The sequence below is a fragment of the Ailuropoda melanoleuca genome, chromosome 10 (genome assembly GCF_002007445.2).
Source record: "Ailuropoda melanoleuca isolate Jingjing chromosome 10, ASM200744v2, whole genome shotgun sequence".
Lineage (NCBI taxonomy): Eukaryota > Metazoa > Chordata > Mammalia > Carnivora > Ursidae > Ailuropoda > Ailuropoda melanoleuca.
Window position 1 is genome coordinate 82,667,545 of NC_048227.1, and position 13,460 is coordinate 82,681,004.

General features: G+C 41.5%; 1 protein-coding gene across 1 annotated transcript in view; it reads right to left on the reverse strand.

Moving 5' to 3' along the window:
- The window catches only part of MAP3K5 (mitogen-activated protein kinase kinase kinase 5), a 197,507-nt gene that overhangs the window by 49,914 nt on the left and 134,133 nt on the right, over positions 1-13,460 (reverse strand). Inside the window, exon 15 of the mRNA XM_034669190.1 lies at positions 1,834-1,967. Within this exon, the coding sequence (XP_034525081.1) occupies positions 1,834-1,967 (134 nt within the window). The remainder of the gene's footprint in view (positions 1-1,833; positions 1,968-13,460) is intronic.

The following is a 13,460-nucleotide window of genomic DNA, read 5'->3' on the forward strand; positions in this document are numbered from 1 at the left end:
GATAAGGGTCCACAGAAGGGTTTCAAGCAGCAGTGACATGACGTGATTTCCACTTCAGAGACATCTCTGTGGCTTCTCTGAGGGAGGCTGGAGTGGAAGTAGAGGAGGGAGTGGAGGCAGAGACTAGTTACCAGGTAGTTGCAGCAAGGAGCCCGCGTGAGAGACCTGAAGGCTGAGGTTGGACTTGCAGCCGTGGCAATGGGCAAGACTGGGGAGACTGAGAATGTGCTACACAAGTCGAGGCAACAGTACGACTTACTGATGCAGGAGACATCGAGTGAGAGAGAGGAATCTAAAGGAATCTGAACAGCTGATGGATGGGAGAACCTTCACTGAGGCAGGGTCGGGTGAACACACCTGGGGGTCAAAATCCACAGTTCCGTTTTCGCCACGTTAACCTGGAAACTTACAAGTGGAGAGGCTGGGTAGACAGATGACCCAGACAGCTCAGGGGAGTGTCCTTTCTGAAGAAAGCTGGTCTTGAGTGGACATGATCTCATGACCCTGAGATCATGACCTGAGCTGAAACTGAGAGCCAGATGCTCAACCGAGTCACCCATACGCCCCAGTTTTGGAAGTTCCTATGGCCATATCCTTAAGCTCAGAGAGGAAGCCTTGTCTGGCCCATCAAAGGCATTCTTCATTTGTTAGTGATTTTGATCTCTAGCATCTCTTTTGATTCTTACTTAGGATTTCCACCTCTGCTTACACTCCCTCTGTTTTTGTACACTATCTACTTCACCCATTAGAGCCTTTAGCATATTAAAGTTGCTTTAAATTCCTGGTCTGATCATTCCAACATCCCTGCCACCTCGGAGTCTGGTTCTGAGGCTTGCTCTGTCTCTTCAAGCTGTGTTTTTGCCTTTTGGTATGCTTTGTCATTTTTGTTGAAAGTCAGGCATGATGTATTAGGTAAAAGGAACTCCGTCAGGGGAAGCATTCTATAATCTGATGCTTAGGTCTCAGTCTCTTCGAGAGCCTGGGCCCCTGGGCTGGGAGCCTCACAAATGCTTTGCAGTCTCCCTCTTCCCCTGTCCCCTGCTGCCCTCATCTGGGACAGGATGGTTACAGTGGGCAGGAGTTGGGTACTTCCTTTCTCCCAGCTGTTCAGGCTCTGATAACACTCTCCTAGGTTAGGCCCTGGTAAAAATAGTCTCTCTGAGGTCAGGCCTTCTTAGGAAGAACAGAGCTGTGAGATATTTCAAAATGGTTCCTTTCCCCCTTCTCCCTGCTGGAAGCATGGGGGGATTTTTCTTGAATATCACTGTGAGAGTCTGGTAGGGCTTCTAGAGGCAGAAGTCACAAAGATGTGCCTCCACACCCCGCCTCCCATGACTGTCTCTCCAAATTTGGGGGCAGTGGCTTGGCCTGTGACCCCACTTCTCCAATGGATCCAAGAATTTTTAATTTGGTCTTAGTGTGGTCAGCTTTCCACTTGTTACGATGCAGGGATGACTTTCAAGCTCCTTAGGAACGAAATTACACATTGAAACCTGTGGTTCAAACCATTTCTGATCCTGCTTACTCCCCATCTACCCGTTTAAAAAATCAACCATTCTCTGACACAACTGAGTCCAACACACACAGGCCATTGTCTTTTCTACTCTTTAGAAGTCCTGTCCTGGTCACCTCCGAGAGGCTGGTCCTTCCCCACCAGGGGGTTGTGCTTGAATCACTCACCGACGCAGCAGCTAAACCTCAGAGAGGGCTGATTAAGACACTGGCGTTTTCAGACAGTGTCGTTAATTAGAATATCACCAAAACATTGTCTAAAATGCTACAAACAACCCAAAATACCTTGAAAGCAGCTTTTATTAGCCACAATTACTGTACCTGCTATCTCTCTCTGGGATTTCCTTTATAGCGATTCGGACTTGGTTGCTCAGGTCTCGGCCTGCGTAGACGATCCCATAAGTGCCTTTCCCTAAAACGACTCTGTCACCGTTCTCGTCATATTCATAGTCATACTACAAAAGGAAAAAGGGGGGAACAGAAGATTAAAACGTGACTTGCATTCTACATTTTAAACATCAACTTTTTCCAAGAGCATTTCCCCTTATTTTATCAAATGGCTTTAACACGCAAGACAACAGGATGAAGCTCGAAGCGGCTTCAACAGCCAGAAACGGGACACTCTCAACGTAAAGCAGCTCGCGCGGTCCTGTTTTCACAATGGCTCCGAACACAGTAGGGGCGCTGTGTTTAAATCCAGAAAAGTGCTTCTTCAAAAGCCCACTTGGATTCTTTTATCCACTAAATCCTATTTTTCACAGATCTAGAGATGAGTATGATTAGCAAGAATGTTTATCAATATCTATTATTATCTAATTGAGCTTTCTTCTGTTTCTCAGCTTTTGATACTGTCCAAGTATTTCATAATCTGCCAGGAGAATACAGCCACTGAAAAAAAGGTTTTGGGTAAGAAGAAAAATGTTAAGGTCTTCTGCATTGACAATGCTAAAATAAGGATTATTTTCCCTTTACCTCCAATTCCTCAAGACCAAAATACATTTTGAAAATGAGAAATAGTTTTGTTAATTCATTCTACTGTTTATTATTTCTATATCATTTATTTCTGCTCTCATCTTTATTATTTCCTCTATTAGTGTTGGGCTTGATTTTTTTTAATTATTCCTTTAAGTGTAAGGTTAGGGTGTTTCTTTGAGATAGTCTTGCTTCTTCAGGTAGGACAGGATTGCTATCATCTTCCCTCTCAGAATAGCTTTTCCTGCATCCCAGTGATTTCAGACTGTTGTATTTTCATTTTCATTTGCCTCCATTCATTTTTTAATTTTCTCTTTGATTTCTTGGTTGACCCATTCATTGTTCAATGGCATGTTATTTAGCCTCCATGTGTTTGCGTTTTTTCCAAATTTTTTTCATGTGGTTGATTTCTAGTTTCATACCATTGTGGTCAGAAAAGACGCATATGATTTCAATCTTTTCTAATTTATTGAGACTTTTTATGGCTTAACATGATCTATGCTGGAGAATGTTCTATGTGCACTTCAAAAAATATTTATTGTGCTTTCTTGGGATGGAATGTTCTAAATCTATGTTAGGTCCATTTGGTCAATGTCTCATGCAAAGCCACTGTTTCCTTGTTGATTTTCTGTCAAAATGGTCTATCCATTGATGTAAGTGGGGTGTTAAATTTCCCTATTATTTTTGTATTACTGTCAATTTCTTCCTTCATGTCTGTTAATAATTGCTTTATCCATTTAGGTGCTCTAATGTTGGGCGCATAAATATTTGCAATTTTATATCCTCTTGTTGGATGGCTCCCTTTATCAAGATGTAGTGTCCTTTTCTGTTTCTTGTTAGTCTTTGTTTTAGTCTATTTTGTTCGATATACATATTGCTATCCCAGCTTTCCTTTTGCTTCAATTTGCATGGTAAATGTTCTTCTATCCCCTAATTTTCAATCTGCAGGTGTCTTTAGGTCTGAAGTGAGTCTCTAGTAGGCAGCACATAGATGGGTCTTGTTTTGCTATACAGTCACCCTATGTTTTTGATTGGAGCATACAGTCCATTTACATTCTAAGTAATCATTGAGGTATGTAATTACTGCCATTTTATTATTTGTTTTCTGGTTGTTTTTGTAGTTCTCTGTTCATTTCTTCTTTTGCTCTCTTCCCCTGTGGTTTGATGGCTTTCTTTAGTGATATGCTTGGATTCCTTTCTCTTTATTGTTTGTGTATCTATTGTGGGATTTTGATTTGTGGTTGCCGTTAGGTTCATAAATAACATCTTACGCACATAGCAGTCTATATTATCCAAGAAAATAGAAGGTGGGTTCTGGTACTGGTAATATGTGGACTCGGTATTTGGAAGACTTCCTGCTAAAAACACCTACATAAAATAAAAGACACGCTTTTTTTTTTTAATTTATAGAGGGATATATAGAGAGAGATAGACCATGTGAGCGGCAGGGAAAGGGCACAGGGAGAGAAGAGAGAATCTTAAGCAGGCTCCACGCTCACTGTGGAGCCTGATGCAGGGCTTGATCTCACGACCCTGAGGTCATGACCTGAGCCGAAATCAAGAGTCAGGCACTTGACCAACTGAGCCACTCAGGCGCCCCAAAATAGACACGTTTTTAAATGCCTGGCAGGGCTTAAAAAAGGTAAAGAAGACTGCCAGGAGCTAGAAATAAAGAGAAAGAGGACCACTTGAGGGGTCATCATAATTGATGTCCCTGCAGCCCAAGGGGTGGGGATGAGGGCTGGGCTTTCAGTCTCATTAATCTTGGGCAGAGGATGGCAAATGCTTTCTCTAAAGGGCCAGATATTGAATACGTTCAGATTTGTGGGCCATATGATCTCTGTGGCAACCACTCAACTCTGCCATTGTACCATGAAAACAGCTCAGTCAATATAAACAGATGGGCGTGATTGTGTTCCAGTAAAACTACATTTACTAAGGGTAGTGGCAGGCTGTATTTGGCCTTTGGGCTATAGTCTGTCAACCCCTTATCTGGTACTTTCATCTTAATGCCCATAAAGGGATAGAAAATGTAGCCTTGTGCCTAATACCAGGTGAAGAGATGGGCCCTTGAAATCAGGGTCCTTAAAGGACTATAATTGATGAAAGGGTAGATTAGCATAGAGCTAGCCCACTGCACTGGGAAACAAAAATAAAGCTCATCCATCTTAAACTGAGCTCTGGGTGGACAAAAACAATATTTTCTGAATACTCCGAATACTTTCCACCATAGGCTGGTACTCATGCTGATTTAGTTCAAATTTACACTTATCATGATACGTATAATTGGTCTTCAGCCTGGGACATCCCTGGAGTGCTAGCAGAAACAAAGCAAAAACATCTTAAAGGGAGACTCCCTTAAGACGGACCATGCAGGGTTCTCACTTTTAGTATGTCATTGAAATTGAGCTCACAACCCCAAATTTTAAAACATATAAGGAAATAATTCACCACCAGCGAGTTAGCAGATTTGACAAACATCAATTTCCCTAAGCTTCATAAAGTAAAAGAAACAAAAACTTTAAAATAAGTACATTTAACATAAAGATATAAAATAAGAAATCAAAAAGCAGGAGAAAAGGATAAAACATTCCAAAAAAGGCCAGGCAGATCCAAGACAGAATCAAACATAACTTCCGAAAACTGAGCCCTAAGTAGGAAAAATAAAAAAGAAATTCGCACGCAGACATGGTATTGGGAAATTACAAAATAAAAAGCAAACAAAAGATCAAAAAGGAAGCAGACATTAAAAAGGACAAATTACCTACAAAGGCAGTAATCAGATCATTCTGCAAACTCTCCAGGGTACACAGACTTGACTTGAGGGACCACTGCCAAGGAGGATGAGGAAAATGTGGTTTTATCATTACCAGCTTCAGTTTATTTGTTTCCAACAGGTTTCCAAGCACTGAGAGAAAGCAATTAGTTGTATTCTCCTGGGGAAAACTATGCCCAGTACCAAGCCAGAACTGGGTGAGCACTGACCTCCCTATCATGGATCCTTCTCTGGCTAAGGACAAACGCCATGCTCTGGAAGGGACGCATCTTATTTTCCCACTGGCAACACTATACCCCATGTACATGAAAGAATACTCCTGTTCTGGATGTCTAATGTAAGGCCAAAGACAGTCCTAGTCCAGAGCAGAACATCTGGCATGTTTTCAGGGTGAGGGAACAGGGAGCAGGAATCATTTGGCAATTTCCTCAGACTGGAAGATAACACTAGGCTCCAGCAAAAAGGCAGGAAAAATAGTCAAAAAATTCCACCAGAAAGAGCCTAAGACTCCACACCCAATTCCAGTGGCCCAGACTTCCATATGCTGGGCCATACACACTGGAAATCTACCAGCTAGGACCCAGGCCAACAGGAGGCAGACCAGGGACCAATCACCAAAGGAGCTCATCTTAGCTAGTGTGCCCTATCAGGGGCGTAGACACCTACATACTGAATCTGGTACTACCACCACATTATTATAATGCTTTATAATTTAAAAGAAAAAAAATAAACTCTCCATAACCTATCTCATTTGACAGTCATAATAAGCCTGTGTCAGAGTAGGGAAGGTCTATGATTAGCTTCAATTTACAAATGATCAGAAATATCTTTTCCAGTGACACAACAATTAGACTTGTGGTTTATACCCAGCTCATGATTCCTGATTTAGTGTTCCGACCACTACCAACATTGTAGGGATAGTCTTACTTCTGTTTCCAAACACCGTCATGATAAAGGTATTTCAGTGTGTCATCAATATTCATGGAACATTCATTCTCTTATCCAAACAGGTATCTGGGAGACATCTGGTGGCCATCATAGACTCCATTCTTTCCTTTCCCTCACTCCCCATATCCAACTGATTGCCAAATGCTATCAGGTGTATCTGTTCTTGCCTCGAATCAGGCCTTCCATGCTTTTCTTCCATACCAATTCTACAGACTCAACTGGCTTTCCTTGTCCCATCCTCTCTTGTTGCCCTGTTCCCTGATCCACTCTCCTTAAGATGGCAGAGAATTTTCCAAAGTCCAAACTTCCAAAGTGAGCTGTCCATGTCTGTACCACTGCCTCTGCTTTTTTAAAAGGTGTTTCATTCAGCTTCTTCGTGCTGCCTCTGTGTCCAACCTTCTCTCTCATCAATCTCCTCCAAAATCTCTCATTGAGGTTCCCGAGACCTTTGTGCCTTTCCACATGCTGTGTTTTCTACCTCGCTAATTCTGCCTTGTCTTTCAAAACCAAGCTTTAGGAAGCTTTCCTGAACTGCCCACCTGACACTCAGGAGCTGGGTTACTTTCTGGTCTGATGTGCTTCCAAGGCTTTCCGCCCTTATTCATGCTTTCGAAACTCTTCCTTCTCTTGCTCAGTCTGCATCCCTGTCTGGACTCTGAGCTTTGTGAGAGCTATGATTTATCTTTAATTGCTCTACCCCTCGTCTTGGCAATAGCTGGTTTGAAGATGCTCAGTAGTTATTTACTTAATTGATTAATCAGGATATAGAAAATTTGATGAGAAACATTTTTTTTTTATAAACCAGGTGCCAAAACAAAACATTGAAAGTCAGCATCAGTTTATTTTTGGGTGAAAGGAGTTTTGCCACAGGGATATTTATACAGTGTGGTGAAGAATAGATAAACCTACATGAGGCTGCCCCAGTTTTAGTTCCCCTCTGAATCCAAAGCATCAAAAGACTCTTCTTTTTTAAAATATTACTTATTAGGTATGGCAGTCAATTCCTGTTGAACAAAGTGGTCACCGTAAAAATCAAAAGGACTTTTAATAAGACCAAAGTGATTGGAAGCCATTCCAGGGAGTAACTGCTGCTTAGTTTTTAAAATTTCTTCTTTCTATTCTTAACCACATAGAGATACAAATTGGAAAGGCAGGTTTAAGGAGACTGCCCTGGTCTACATGCCAAAAAAAAAGTAGAACAGAGCTGGGCTACAGGCCAAGGGACGATAAGGTGTGTTAAATTGGAAACATGGAAAACGTCAGGGGTGGAGGAAAGAGCGTTTTAAAAACTAAAAAGTAAGATCACACTGCTTCTATACTCTGCATTCTATTTCTGTGGCAATAGGTCAGTGAATTAGGTTGTTGCTAAGGGAAACAACTGCATTTTGAAGCAATGATGGGAATACTTCTAGAATCATCCCTCTATTGTTGCCTGCCCAGAACAATCTAAGTCTGGTACTGGAAAGGGAATCAGCGTAGGAAGACAATATTGACAAGGCCAAACAACAAAGTGGTGATTCACTTAATTCCCGCACTGTCAAGGGACCTACAGTAAAACCACCACCTTCCAAAGGCCATGCAGTTCCCTCTCGTGCTTAATTACATGAGGTGAATGGTCACCTCAAAGACCCGCGTGGTAGCTTTGTTAATTTTCAGTCTGTATTGCCTTCTTAGTATGTAAATGTCAAAAACATTAATAACAATTAATAGCATTAATAAAATGCTAAAAACGCTGTAGGTTCAAATATCTAGTTTGATGGATCTCTTCTCCCTTGGGCCTTTACTCAAACATCACCTTCACAATGAGCCTTCCCTGGCTTATTGGTCTAAGCTTGCATGCTCTGTTACACTGGAACTTTCTGAACCCTTCCCTTCTTAATTTTTCTCCTTAATACTGATCATTATCAAACATGCTATGTATTTTATTTATTTATGTTGTTTATTGTCAGTCTTTCGCTAGAATGTAAGCTCAGTGAGGGCAGGGATTTTTCTCAATTTTTTCTCTGTTGTATCCCCAGCACCTAAAATAATGACAACCATTAGGTGCGAATAAATATTTGCTGAGTGAATTGAATTTATACCCATTAATATGGTATAAAGATGATCTTAAGCTGAACATATCTGAATCAACAGTAGCTGCATTAAAAACCTAATCTCTTTTGCTGGCTTAAGCAAAGCCTCCTGAAAATACAGCTGCCAAAAATCCCCTCTGGGAGGTTCAGGACCACTTGTACCTGGATGAGAAATTACATAAACAAAACCTTGCCAAAACATTCTGTGCCTTCCACATTTTTTCCTCATTCGTTTCCCTGCCATGTGCTTTTCCTTAAAGTCCTCTGAAGGACTTTTCTTAGTAGGATAAGCAAATTTAACTCTCGCTGATCAGATGCCACTTTGTGTGCTCCTGTATACATGAATAAACCCGTCTTTTCTCTTGGTGATCTGTCTTTTGTCTGTTAACTTGCAGGCCCCCAATCACTAAACCTAGTTGACAGAAGAAAAAGTGTTTTTTTTTTTTTTCCTCCTAACAGAATGAAAGAATGAGTAACAAATCAGTACTCATACCATACAACACTGTGAGTGATATATTTTCTCAGCGTGGTAAATGTGGGTGTTGAGCTTCAGTGCAAAAATAGAAAGAGGATGTTAAAGACAAACAAACCAGTGTGCTGATGATTCCAAATGGATTTAAATGAATTCTGAACCATAATTCACTGTTAATGTTTGTGAAGCACATCATCAGAAAAGGAAATGGTAAGGTATTTTATCATTCTGCACGTGTTTACGTCAAAGGAGAATGTTCCTTTTATCTTGCTTGTCTCCACTTCACCCCACAAGGGGTCAACTTTCTCTTTATGTATGCTGGAAAGTAGGTATAAACTGGTTCACAGGGCCAGATGCTATGATCGCTTCAGGTTTAAGTCGTCATATGCCCATTTTGATGAAACAGTGAGGTACAAATGAATGTAAGAGAAAGAGAGATAGAGAGGAAGAGGGAGGGCAGTGGGAGGGGAAGAGACAGAGAAGGAGGTACGGAGAAGTACAATATATGTATGTGTTTGGGACACGAGCGAGGACGGAGACACAGCATATTTTGTATTGAGGACCAAAAGGAGCTTGGTAATTTGTATCCGGGTTTTTTTTTTCCCCCAAGGAAATACAAAAAAGAAAGAGATGAAAAGAGAATGAGTCAATAATGCCTTGGTTATGATATGCAGCTTGATTACAGTGTTCATTCTTTCATGGACTTACCATTGACTGAACAACTTTCAAGCCAGTGTCACAGCACCTACTCTGTCCCTTCCAATCCATAGCCCTCTCCCCCAGTTTGAGATATTTTTAAACAATCCTGGCTTTATCACACACCACCTTCAAACCCTTCCAAGCCTTCTGATCTGACTGAAGGACTTCTGCTTGGATGCCTCATACCATGTGAGACTATGTGATTAGAAAGGAAACAGAGCCACAGTCCTACCCTGGGATGTTCACAGTCTGGTGCAGGCTACCAAGTTACAACGCGATGAGAAGAGCTAGGGCAGGGGAGGGGGCCTGAAATGCTAGGAGAGCAGAGCAAAGTGAGAGGTGGTATTGAGAAATGACACTTGGCTTGTATCTCAAAAAATGAGGATGCAGTCACCAGGTGGGACAGAGATGAAAAAGCATGTGGAGCTGGGCATCTGCAGATCAAGCCCAGGGGCAGGAAAGCTCAGCCTTCTGGAAAATGGAAGAGTTTGGCAATCCCAGCCCATGAGGTGGAAAGGCAAGGCTATGTTCCAGCCAGAGGGTTAAGAACACTGCATCTGTGGAAACCTTCTTCTACAAAGAATAGCATCAAAGGTTTTTAATGAAGGGAGTCACAGGATAAAATCATGTAAGAGATCTCTCTGATGATGACAGAGATGCATACTGATGGCAGGAGAGAGATGAGGCCACAGGACGGGTGGTGAGGGCCTGAGATGGGGGAATGACAGAGAGGATGAGGTGACTGGGCTGGAAGGATGTCAAGCTGTGAGGAGGGAGAGAGGCAGAGCAGGGGTTTCTCCCAGGAGACAGCTGGGTAGATGCCCAAGCTGTTAGTGAAAATATGGAAGGCTGAGAGAACAAAACAGGGAACACAGTTGATATGGGTTAGAACTTTTTTTTTTTAATTTTTATTTATTTTTTGAGAGAGAGAGAGAGACAGCAAGAGAGGGAACACAAGCAGGGGGAGTGGGAGAGGGAGAAGCAGGCTTCCCGCTGTGCAGGATCATGACCTGAGGGATCATGACCTGAGGCAAAGGCAGACACTTAATGACTGAGCCACCCAGGCACCTCCATATATGTGAGAACTCTTATGGTTAACAGCAATCAATTAGTTGAATGATTTCAATACAAATTTACCAATCTATTAAATTATTTAAGATATGGATTCATTACCCTTACATGTCAAAATACATCCTTGAGTCAAAAAACATGGCCTTGAATCAAAAGAAGCTGTTTCTCTTTCTGTTCAAAAGCAGAAAAGTTCTCTGAAAGGGGGACTGATCTATATTTGAAATAACCTTGTACAGTTTTGTACTAATCTTGAAAAATTATACGAATTTGAGCTAGGAAAGCATATTTAAGGTATTTTTGCTCCACTCTCACTTAGGAATAAAATCATTTTAGCCCAGCCAAGAGTACGAATTTTGTCCAAAGTTATAAAACTGGCCATTAGCAAAGTTTGAACCAGAATCCAAAGCTCCTGAACCCCGCACAGCGATGTCAGCAGAGTCGGGTTTGATCAGCTGGAGAAGGGGGCTTGACCATGACCCGAAGGAGGCTGAATCCCTCCCGCAATTGTACTGCATCTAAGAAACCTTATGATTCAAATCAAAAAGAAAAGCAGATCTTAATATGGGCTTCAGATAAGAAGTCTCAAACATCCAGAAGTCTAGGGATTAGCTTCAAATTTGTAGTTTATAGAACCATTTTGATAAAGCTTGCCAATGTTGACAATGCCCTAAGTGAAGTGAACATTAAAGAACATTTGACCTTTCCAACATCTTAATTTTGTTGTGGGCCTAGCTTCCCACAGGCTTCAGGAATAACTGACACATGCACTGAAACAACTTTAATTCTATCCCCAGCTGAGGTGATGATCAGAAAGCAACTATTCTGCATAGAAATCTTAATCGCCCTGAACAGATGGTCTCTACGGAATCCTTCTTGTTTACATTACCAGGAATGGGAAGTAGAGGAATTATTTGTGTGCGTCATTCACGGGCTGACGGCTGCGTCTGCTTCGTGGTAATGAAATTAGAGAATTCACTTTAATCAAACATGTAGGACACTGATAAAATAATTGTAAATCCAGAATGTTGAAAATATCTAAGAAATGTAACCACGAAGTTATCAAAAGTTAGGCGAAAATACAGGTTCAGGCTGTTTGGTGACTCATATCCTAAAGGTGAACGTTCTGGCTACAAAGGGACATTCAATGAGAGGGAGAATGAAGACGGATGTCACCATGTTCACAGCCCAGAACATCATCGCAATCCCCGTGCATTACCATCGTGCCCACAGATCCCCCTCCCACACTCCACCCAACACACAAATGCCAACAATGTCCCTACTTGGGGTTTAATGACAAACTACCCAAAACACTTAAAGTAAGTATGTTTGACTTCACTCTATATGCCGTCCAGTCCACTGGGAATACTGTAGAAGCTATTCTGTGTCAAAGATTTTAAATTGACACTTTGTGTCAGAGGACACAAAGAATGTTCCTTTTATCTTGGACAGAGTGTTAGAGTGTTTTTCTAACATTAAAAGAATGGTATCCCTGCACTTGCTCAAGAAGGGTGAGTTAGGACCACTTTGATGAATCAGCATTACTGTGTAAGCTGGTTTTTGTGAGGTCAGCACTGGCAATTAAAACCCCCAGGCTATTCCTAGGGAGAAACTGGAGCATTCCCCTCCTTATTTGGTTGGCAATTGTACTCAGTGCTTGCAGCACTGCCCGACCACGAGGGCCCCCCCCACCAACACAGCCACCCATTACTGTATCCAGATCAAAGGATCTTGATTCTGTATCTTCTTGAAAGCTCTTTAAAAAGTGATCTTACTTTTTTTTTACATTATAGGAAACCGAGTCTTAGAAAAATCAGCTGGCAAAATTCATCACAAATTCTAAGGCAACAGGACCTGTGTTATGCTATGCATATGGTTAAAGTGGTTCCTGGAGTAGAGCTGAAACTGTTGATTTAATCAATTAAGAAGACCACATTGTCTCATATGGCGGCCACAGCCTGGCTGTGCTACGTGTATTTTTGCTAAGATGGATTTAGTTCCTCAAAGAAGGGCATAAAATAAAGGACAGCTCTCACGGATTAAAAAAAGCTAGCATTTTATGACACTGCAGAGGAACTTTATGGATTTTCCAGGCCACCCACTTCATCATTTTATATTTACTAATGAAACTGTTTCATTTTCATTGTCTTTGCTACCCTTTACCTTGGTCGTTGCTGTATATCAAGTGACTAGCTTTAAACCAAATAAAAACAGAGATAATGAGGTCTAGTCAAGGAGCCCTGAGGTAGGAGCCAAGAGATCTAATTCCTAACAAAATCACTTGAATAAGAAAATACGAAATTATAAAATATAAAACACATACAAATAAGTAATGTCTACCACTCCTATAGACCACAAGCTAATGCACGGGGAAACATTTATTCCCCCCAAATTAGGTCCTATCATCTTTTTATAAGTTTAATGAAAGAGCCTTAGGCTTCTGTAGCAACATCAAAGCTATACAACTGCTAGATAATTATAGAACTTAACTCTAGACAGAGTTAACACTTGGTTATTATATTTAAATTCTCCTTCAACTGCTACCCTACGGCTTCAATGTTTTTATAAAAATTCTCGTATGTGGGATGACATTAATAAACAAGTACACCAGTCAGGCTGCTGCTCTAGCTTCTGCAATTTCATTAGAACTGACACTACAAATGACATTTTCAGTATTGCTTGGAATCTGAACTTTGTCCCAACACTAGGAAGGCTTTGGAGAAGCAGCTGGCCTACTGTCATGCCTGGAGGAGTGTCAACTTTCTGAAGATGTTCAAGCACGGGGTTCAGTACTCTTGGGACATCCTCGCAGCGACGGAAGTCTCTTTATCACAGAGGAGCCATGACAGAGAAAATGGACACGCTTAGGAATAGGTGTCTGCAGTGTCCTGTGTCCATGAGGCAGAAGTCAGAGGACTGGGGTTGAGAGGAACAGTATTTC